The 10,089-nt window shown below is 31.5% G+C and overlaps 1 protein-coding gene, 1 long non-coding RNA gene and 1 pseudogene across 3 annotated transcripts in view; 1 reads left to right on the forward strand and 2 right to left on the reverse strand.

The window, feature by feature from the left end:
- Window positions 1–461, forward strand: part of LOC127746517 (uncharacterized) — a 2,599-nt gene extending 2,138 nt beyond the window's left edge. The window contains exon 3 of the long non-coding RNA XR_008008187.1: window positions 331–461. This is a non-coding gene — a long non-coding RNA (uncharacterized LOC127746517). The remainder of the gene's footprint in view (window positions 1–330) is intronic.
- The window catches only part of LOC107486827 (heat shock 70 kDa protein 4-like), a 5,854-nt pseudogene extending 4,636 nt beyond the window's left edge, over window positions 1–1,218 (reverse strand).
- Window positions 1,219–7,796: 6,578 nt separating this feature from the next.
- On the reverse strand, window positions 7,797–9,722 carry LOC107486945 (heat shock 70 kDa protein 4-like). Of its 2 annotated transcripts, XM_052260013.1 has the most exons (3): window positions 9,503–9,722; window positions 8,443–9,406; window positions 7,797–8,058 (listed from the first exon to the last, which is right to left on the reverse strand). In XM_052260013.1, exons 1-3 carry the CDS (start codon window positions 9,720–9,722, stop codon window positions 7,815–7,817), a joined length of 1,428 nt encoding a protein of 475 aa, XP_052115973.1. In that variant the 3' UTR covers window positions 7,797–7,814. The 2 variants fall into 2 exon arrangements, with proteins under 2 accessions (XP_052115973.1, XP_052115972.1); XM_052260012.1 differs by having other exon boundaries at window positions 7,797–9,406.
- Between the last annotated feature and the right edge of the window lie 367 nt (window positions 9,723–10,089).

The following is a 10,089-nucleotide window of genomic DNA, read 5'->3' on the forward strand; positions in this document are numbered from 1 at the left end:
CTATTTGACTGCATATTACTTGCTAATTGTCTAAATGCCTTACTTGTTCCTAATTGTATATTTCTTGCTTGATATAACTGTGTTTGCTACATTATACTCCTGCTGGTGGTTGGGAGGTCTGAAGGAATTGGAAAGGGAAGTATTAGTTAGACTGAAGCATCTTTAGTCAGATGCCCTTTATGGTTTAGTTGTTTATAAGCTTTGATATTATTTGGAGGAAGTTCTATGATTGCCTTCGGCTTTCCTCCATTATTATGTATTATATATGTGGAAGCTGTTACCATGCTGGGGACCTCTGGTTCTCACCCATGCGGATTTTGTGGTTTTCAGATGCAGGACGTACGGTTTCCCGCTGAGGCACGCTGGAGACTTCTAAATTTGCAAAGATTCCTTGTTCTTGGGGTTTATGTTTTGGTTTATATGTTTTGTTAGATACTTTTATCTCCATTAAATAAAACAAACTGTGATGACTCCTCTTATGGGAGATTTTGGAGAATAGGTTTTATGTATTTGTGTCCCTTTGGGTTTCCTTTGGGGTTTTTCTTATTTCTATCATATGTATATATTGTTATGCTCAGACCGGTTATCTTCGCAGCCGGATTTGAGTCTTGATATTCCTGTTTTTGACACTCCTTTGTATATATAATTACGCGTTGGTTATCCGTGTTCGTTACGTTATCGATCGGAGTGTTGCGCTTTGAGTTGCGATTTTTTTTGTTTACCCCTTTTTCTACAAAGGCTCCTAGTTATAATCAATTGTTCATACTACTATACGTACTAAATTTTTATTTTAGAGGTCGTAATACCTTGCCATCTCTGAATTATGACTTAAGCATAAGACTCTGTATGGTGGGGTGTTACATCAATTATCTCAACTAATCATATAAGTTGCATGGCTTAATATAGCATATCTGAAGAGGAAACTGAAATAAAAATGACCATGATTATTGGTATTTAAGTGAAAATAATACATGTATGAAAAAAGATGAAATACTTACCAAAGACAGTGTTGGTAGGGTTGACAGCAGCTTGATTCTTAGCAGCATCACCAATCAACCTTTGATTATGAGTGAAAGCAACGTAAGAAGGAGTTGTCCTGTTGCCTTGGTCATTGGGTATGATCTTAGCTCGAGAATGCTGTTGCTGCCACACTGCAACACAAGAATATGTTGTTCCAAGATCTATTCCCACTGCATGTCCCTCACATTTTTTGGCCATTTTTTGTTCCAAGTAAATGGAATGTTATCAGAAGAAATGGGAAGAAGTCAGTCTAAGGAAAGGTAGATTCTAACAGTTTGTTCTGGAATACTGAATAAAGATATCTTAAGTATAAAATTTGACAGACTTTTTTTGAAATTTTAAATACAATGTAAAAAAAAATATATATATATATTTCTACTCCTTTAACCATCGTACTTGTTAACTAAATTTATTTTTGCATTGTTTTTGGTTGAAGTATTGCCATTACTATCTTTTGGCAACTGTTCCCAACAGTATTGGAACCAGGCAGATAATCAGTATCAGACTATTATGCCCCCCATATAAACATTTCATTTGAAAACCATACTACATTTATTCTTTCTCTTCTTTTGGAGGCTGCATTAATGTACTATACGTGGTAATTCGAGACCTTCGGGTATATATCAAACTAATGTTTGCGTTTTTTTCCAAAAATAAACTGGAGTGGACCTCTCAATTTTTTTAAAAATTATTTGATAAAGTGTAATTTTTTATTATTGAATATCTTTTCTCATATTTATTTTGTTTCATTTAAAGAATGTAAATTGAGAGATCAGACAGACTTTATTAAACAACTAGGCGCGATGCGTGGGACGGTAAATTAATAATAATATATAATAAATATTAAAAATTGTTATATTTTGTAGCATTAAATTAAATATATATAAATTAAAAATAAATTTAAAAGGTGCTTTATTTAAAAAGTTTGTAGTACAAAGTATTTGGATGTTAGAGTTGTACAAAATGATTTTTTTTCTTTTGGTCGTAGGTTCTTGTGAAGACATATTCTTTATGAATTGTTGAGTTGTATGCACTTTATTTTGTGTTGTTTGTTCCATCTTTGCATGTATGTTCTTCTTCCGAAGATGTGTCTTGAATTTGTATGGTTTTCTTTCTCCTCAATCTCTTGATGGGTATGTGATCTTGGTCTGATGATATTAGTATTGACGAAGTTGGTTCCTATAATCAATGAATAATTTAAATTAGAAATAAAAATGATGTCTTGAATAAGTGATTTTTTTTAGTATTACCTGTTTTATTTGTTGTAATGGATGTTGAGGTTTAGTATTTTTAGTTGAAACAAATATCTTGGTAACAGTGTATTGTTGAGAACCTTCTTTGAAATTAAAGTCATTTAGTTTGACTTCGGGAGTGGATCCTCTCCAGTGGAAAAAAAACTGGATGGTATCCAGTGGAAGATCTCACCATTCAATACATTCTCTCTCTCATTTATTGTTGGTCCCACTTGTAAAATTAAAGGTGGGAGATTACACTTTATTCTCTCCAATGACAAAAAAAATGGAGAGGATCTATTTCCTTTGACTTCAAATATAAGTGTGAGGTTGCACAAATTTTTTAATTGGGGTGGTGCTTCAATATCATTACTTTTCTGGAGTGTCATTCTGAACCTAAAATAAGTATTGGATTAATAACTAATAATTTGATCGATGAGATTATGAAAAGTATATAGAGTTACCTTATAGTTGGATATTGTGGTGTTTGATTACATGTATCATTTAGTTGCCTTAATTTTGAGCTATAATGTTAAGGGAAAATAAAAAAAAACTTGGCCACTTACTTGAGCGTTGATTTGCTCAATTAGAAACAACCTTCGTTGAGGAAGTAGTTGGTTGAATTTCTGGATTGCGTGTTACTCGATTATAAACAACCCTCATTGAGGAAGTAGTTGGTTAAATTTATGGATTGCATGCTATAGTGTTAAAAAAAAAGGAAAAGAATTAATTATGAGTAATAAAATTTAAAATTTACTTTTAGAAAAAAAAAAGGAGAAACTATTACTGAAAGTAGGTATACTTGAATTTTGTGTAGATCGAGCAGATCTCTTTTGATTTAATAATTGCCTTCTCTTGCGTCTTGCCTCTCGAAATACCGCATATATTTCTATCTCATTATTTGTATTATCTGCGAAGTGGAAGATATACAATAAAGCCTTAATAAATATCTGCGGAGTGGAAGATATACAATAAAGGCACAATAGATCTTGAAGCTGAGCTATGAATACATGATGATTATCCACCTGTAAACAAAAATCTTCAATGAAATGTAGTTTTAAGCAGAAAATATACAATAAAAAAGTATTAAAAATACAATAGGCTTCTCAATTTATTTCTCAACAATTGGATTTAGCTAATGGATTGGACAACATTGCACAATAAAACTGGAAGGATATCCATATCTTTTTCCGGATTGCAAAATTACTATTAATTTTAAATATAATGCAAAAGATTTCATTTTCATCCTACATAATGACAGCAAACAATTACAATAAACTGTACGGATTTTTTTTCTATTAATTAGCTATGAGTAGCAACAATTAGAATAAAACCTGTTACAAAACAATTTGTACTCACCTAAAGTGAAAGCTAAATTGGCAATACTCCTTAACTTAAGACATTGCTTTCTCTTCAAGGGTTACAAAATTATAATTGAAGTAATTTTTTTTAATTATCCCTTTTTCACACATTGATAGAATTTTAAATATGATACAAAATATTTCATTTAAATTCTACAGAATGATTCGTAAATAATTACAGCAGAATATTTTTTCTATCCATGAGTACCAAAAATCAATACAAAAAAACAGAACAAAATACATTATAAGACTATTTTGTACTAACCTAAAGTGGAAGCTAAATTGGCACTCCTCCTTGACTTAAAATATTGCTTTCTCCTCATCTTTACTTGTCTAAATTGAATAAATCTAAGTGTTTCAAATAACTATGTTACTACATTTTTAAAATAGGCACCAAAATCACCTTATGAATCAATTTACAATAAAATAAATAAGGTGCAATGAAGATTATGTTAAACAAACCAAGCTGTAGTCACCAAAAAAAACAAACCAAACTGCATAATCATATGTTGGAGGCACATATCCTGCTGCCTTCTTTTTTTGAAAGGATTGCTCTCCGCTTCTTTAATCTAACTATTTTGGATATTAAATTTTCTACTCTGTCATTGCAACTTAAAACCCTTCTACAACAAAGAGAATAAGACATAGTCAAAGAATGATAATCCATTCCAACTAAATTGTGGAAGCAATACTGCATATGTGGAATAATAATTTAAAAAAGAGGAACACATAAATGTAAATTGTGGAAGCAGTACTCTACATATATAATAACAATTTATAATTTGATGCTCAAATATTCCAATGGACAGTATATAGAGAGCAATAATTTTAAATGGATTTGGTTGTGACCGTTGGATAGAACCCGTTAAAAAAGAGGAATACATAAATCTGTGCTACTTGCAATGATATCACAATTAAAATTGTACTATTAATTACAAATCAATAGGGCTATTGAAAATGTTATTAAACAACAGAATGAGAAGAGTAAAGGACAAATTAAAAAATCTATAAAAAAATACCTGGGATGAATTTCCTAGGTTGGGGGCACCGAATGGTGACGTTGTCCTGAGATCTGGAATTGAGCTCCGGCAGAAAAACCGCAACAGGAGAATTGGAGTTTGGCCTGGTTTCTGCAATTTATGCAATGCGGCTCCGCCGGAAATGGACATCGTGATGGACAATTTGTTTCGAAAAAAATCAATGACTCATGGGACCGGAAGAGGATGCAAGAAATAGGATTTTGGTATGGAGAGGTGTTGAGAGGAAGAGGGTTTCGAGAAGTATGAGAAAGGTAATAGGCTCTTTGGTTTTCACCGTTTTTTTTGGGCAAATATTAATTTGTGTTTTTGTTATTTTAGAAATAAGGATTGATTTGAAAAAATTATTTATTGTGTTAAGCTGTTGGTTTTTATTATGTTTTTTAGTTTTTTTTGTATTTTTTATTTTTTTTTCTGATTTAGAAATAATAGCTGATTTGGCAAGATTTGAGTGGTTGATTCTAAAATTTTACCTAGTAAGCAATGTTGCTGACATGACATTAGTAGGAGAAGAGAAAGAGCTTAAAACAGTTAAAAGTAACGTAGGTAAACTTATATATCTACTTTTATATATTAAGAACTAAAATGAGACCGGCGCGATGTGCGGGCGGTAAATTAATGATAATATATAATAAATATTAAAAATGACTATGTTTTGTAGAATTATATTAAATATGGATAAACTAAAGTTAAATTTAAAAGATATTTTGTTTAAAATAATTTGTAGTACTAAAAATTTGGATGTTGGAGTTGTATAAAGTGACATTTTTATTTGGTTGTTTGATTTTTGCATTTGTTTTAGTTAATGGATTTAGTCTTATTATGTGGCGCTCGTCCTCCTTTAGTTATTGTTAGAGTTGTTGCTTTCTTTTTTTGTCGTAAATTCTTGTGAAGGCATGTTCTTTATGAATTATTAAGTTGTAACACTTTCTATTGTGTTGTTTGTTCCATTTTTGCATATATGTTCTTTTTCTGAAGATGTGTTGAATTTGTATGGTTTCCTTTCTCCTTAATCTCTTAACGTGCATGCAGTTTTTTAATGACATCTACAATAAATAGAACAAAAATGTGTATAAGTTTTTTTGAATAAGTTATTTTTAATAAGAATAATTAAAATAGTATAAAGTGAAATTACCTATTAATATTTTTCTTTGACCAACTCTGTCAGACAATGCCTCAAGTGATGTAAATTTAAAATAGTATTAAAAAATGTTCAAAATTGAATCTTTAATTTCTTTCACAGCAGTTATGAGTAAAACGTTTGCTTTTATTGTACTTTTAATTAGTTTATACAAATTATTTGTATCTTTTATTTTTAAATTTTTTATAGTATAGACTTTTTCTTCTTATAGCAGTGTTAGTAAATCATAGTTAATAATTAGTTAAAAAAATTGACTACATTTAATTTTTTTAAGTTATTAGAAAAGAAACGATGAATAGCATATTGAAAGAAGTGTATAATTTTAACGATATTAAAATACAATTATATATAAAGTATTATAAAATAATATAAAAAGCAAAAATAATTAAAGTATTTTTTTCGTAAATCCAATTTAAAAATACAATAAATATGTATAATTTGTACCTTTTTATCTAATATAATCATTTCTAAGTAAAGAGACTCTTCATCATTTGTGGGTGTTAATGTTTCCCATAGACGAACCATGCGAACTTTGATAAACCAATTATCTGTTTGTTTGGTGATATTGTCCAAAGAATGATACTCCATTAAGTAAGTTTGAGATATTGTGTAGTGCGAAAACAAATTTCTTGTGCTAAATTTGATGTTATTTGAAGAAATAGTGATAAGAGACTTATATAAGTAGTTCAAATGGTATGGAATTTGAATATTTGTAATGTGAAATTTATTATGATTAATAGATTATTATGACATTTGTAATATGGATGTTTATTAGATTTAATGAGTTATTTATAGAAATAAATAAATTAATTATTGGGGTTATAAATTTATTGTATTGTTTATAACGGTAAAATATAATAAATATAGGAATATGGATTCTTGTAGGTTACAAATTTGATTAGACACTATTAATTTTTAATTATTGTCATTGGTAATTTTGTAGCCTAATTTACATATATTTCTATTGTATATTTTTTTGTATATTTTTTTTTTTGCTGATTTGAAAATAATAGTTGATTTGGCAAAAAATGAGTGGTCGATTCTAAAATTTTGTCAAGTAAGCGATATTGCTAACATGACATTAATAGAAGGAGAAAGATGTCTTAAAAGTAATGTGGACAAACTTATCTATCTACTTTTATATATTAAGAATAGATAGATTGATTGAAAAAAAAAAATTGGAAAGATCCATTTTCAAAAACAAACTGTGCATGACTAGTATGGTAGCATTATTCTCATCCTTTACAAATTAGTAGTAAAAAACTTGGAATTCTCTTTAAAATCTGACCATGAGTTAAAAAAGAAAGCCCTCTAAAATTTACTCTTACTTACGGTTTTTTTTGTTAAAAAAAATCACTTTTTCGTTTTCCGACTCAAAATTTAAAATTGGTTAATGTTAATTAACTTCAAATTCGAAGTAAACTCCAGAAGTAATTTGATCAATTGCTACTTTTTTGGACCAATAGAAACATACGATTTCACTAGAAAAATATTTATCATATATTTATATGACAAAATATGACCGAAACACTTTCAACTTGTTAACCACTCATGAAGTCATGATTCTCGCCAAACCATCAAAAGAATATTTCTTCTGTAGTAAAACAATCTTGTGATGGTTCTAAATTTCTTTCAAGATACACATGATTTTATATCAGTGAAGTTTTAAACAGCAACAATATTTCCTTTCGGTGCATTTAGTTCAGTAAACTCAGAACTGCTAAACAAACATAGAACTTCTGATATTTGATGATGTAGCATGCTAACAAAAAAAAACCACTCCTACTCTGCTTCGATACCTATGCTGAATGCTGACAGCAAGAGGCAATCACAATCTCTCTCAATACACAATTCAAGGACAAAATCTTAAGAAGCAATTAACAATTCAAAATAAAACTTAAATGATAATTTTTTCACATATAACTTGTATCACATATCAATTAAAGTGCTAAGTCTGCACTCTATATCCGAAAAGAGCTTAACAAGCAGGAAATCGTTAATCTTCCAATCTTGGCATAATGGGCTAAAAAATGTTCTCAAGTTCCTCCGGTTTCTTCTCGAACACATCTTTTTCATGCTCATCTTTATCACCATCAAGCAAACTCTTGGCTTTAACAATTGCATCAGTGATCATTCCCTTGTTTTTGTCGACAGCTTTTAAAGCTTTTTCCATTTTGTAAACATAATCGTCCAAATCATTTCTTGCTCTAGCCTTCTCTAGAAACTTTTTGTCTTCAGCCTCATAATCTCTAGCTTCTTGAATCAATCTCGCAATTTCCATCCGCGAAAATCGCCCCGTTTCATTGCTTATTGTAATCTCATTGCTGTTGCCAGTTGCTTCATCTTCAGCAGTTACGTTTAAGATACCATCAGCATCAATATCAAAGGTTACCATTACATCATGACCTTGAGGACCTTCAGGTATGCCTGAAAGATTAAACCAACCCAACAAGTTGTTATCAGTGGCTCTTGTCCTCTCACCCTCAAAAACTTGAAACTTTAAGAAAGTTTGATTATCTTCTGAGGTAGAATATCCTTGTTTCTTCTTCACAGGAATAGTAGTATTCCTAGGAACCACTACATCCATCAGATCTCCTTTAATTAATATACCAAGTGACAGCGGAGTAACATCATGCAGCACCAAATTTGGCACCTTCTTAAAGCCTTCACTCAACAAAGCAGCTTGAACTGCTGCTCCAAACGCAACAGCTTCATCAGGGTTGATACTCCTACACAGATCCTTCCCCTCGAAGAATTCCTGCAATAGCTGCTGAACTTTAGGAATCCTAGACGAGCCACCAACAAGGACAACATCGTCCACACAGTTCTTGTCCATGTCTGCATCAGTAAGACACTTATTTACAGTATCTATGCACTCTTTAAAGAGATCCATGTTGAGTTCCTCAAACCTAGCTCGAGTGATTGTTGAACAGAAGTCAATGCCTTGAAATAAACCGTCTATTTGGATGAAGGCATCGACATTGTAAGAAAGTATTCTTTTGGCCCTTTCACATGCATTTCTCAACCTCCTCAAGGCCCTTGAATTTCCACTTATGTCCACATTGTTCTTCTTGTTGAACTCCTGCATAAAGTAATTTAACATTCTGTTGTCAAAGTCTACTCCACCCAGATGAGTATTTCCAGCTGTCGCCTTCATTTGGAACACCTTATCTTTGATGGTAAGCAGTGATACATCAAATGTACCACCACCAAAGTCAAAGACAAAAATGTTCCTTTTCCCGACACAGTTTGATCTTTTGTCAAGGCCATAAGCAATAGCTGCAGCAGTAGGCTCATTGATTATCCTCATAACATTAAGGCCGGCAATGGCGCCAGCATCTCTGGTGGCTTTGCGCTGAGAGTCATTGAAGTATGCAGGTACAGTTATAACTGCATTCTTCACAGGTGACTCTAAATATGCCTCTGCAATCTTGCGCATCTTAGTAAGAATCATAGCCGAGACTTCCTCGGCACGAAGGCGTTTCTTTTGACCCTTGTGCTGTACAACAATTGTTGGTTGGTCATCAACACCGGAAATGACTTTGAATGGCCACAAAAGTTTGTCTTTCTGAATATTGGGGTCACTGTATTTTCTGCCAATCATCCTCTTAGCATCTACAATAATTATATTATTCTTGCTTATTACTATTTGGAAACAAACATTAAGAGAAAAAGTGTATATACATAGACAAAAAGAGAAGGTGAATTTACCAAAGACAGTGTTGGCAGGGTTCATTGCAGCTTGGTTCTTAGCAGCATCACCGATCAGCCTTTGTTTGTCAGTGAAAGCAACATAGGAAGGTGTTGTTTTATTGCCTTGATCGTTGTGAATGATCTCAACTCTGTTGTGGTGTTCAAGCCACACTGCAACACAAGAATATGTTGTGCCAAGATCTATTCCCACCGCACCTCCCTCACATTCTTTTCCCATGGTTCTTTCAAAGTGAACTAATTGAACCTTAGTCAGAAGGAAAGTGAAGTCAATCTCAGGAATGTGAAAAACCAGTTTATTCTTTTTTACTGTTACTATATACTGAATATATAGAAGTCATTTGGGTATTTATACAGGTTGATAAACTCACGTACATTTATTTTCTTAATGATTATTTATTATTTATTTATTACCACATAGATATCATACCCATAAGCCTAGCATACAGTACTACTGACTATTGACTCTTCATTGTCTAATTAACTTTTGCATTCTTCTTCTTGTCTAATTAAAGAAGAATGAGACTTTTGCTGTTCTCATTTGTCAACTATTCCCAATAGCATATAATATTAGAGAAATAAATTGT

Source organism: Arachis duranensis, chromosome 4, assembly GCF_000817695.3.
Source record: "Arachis duranensis cultivar V14167 chromosome 4, aradu.V14167.gnm2.J7QH, whole genome shotgun sequence".
In the NCBI taxonomy this organism is placed as follows: Eukaryota; Viridiplantae; Streptophyta; class Magnoliopsida; order Fabales; family Fabaceae; genus Arachis; species Arachis duranensis.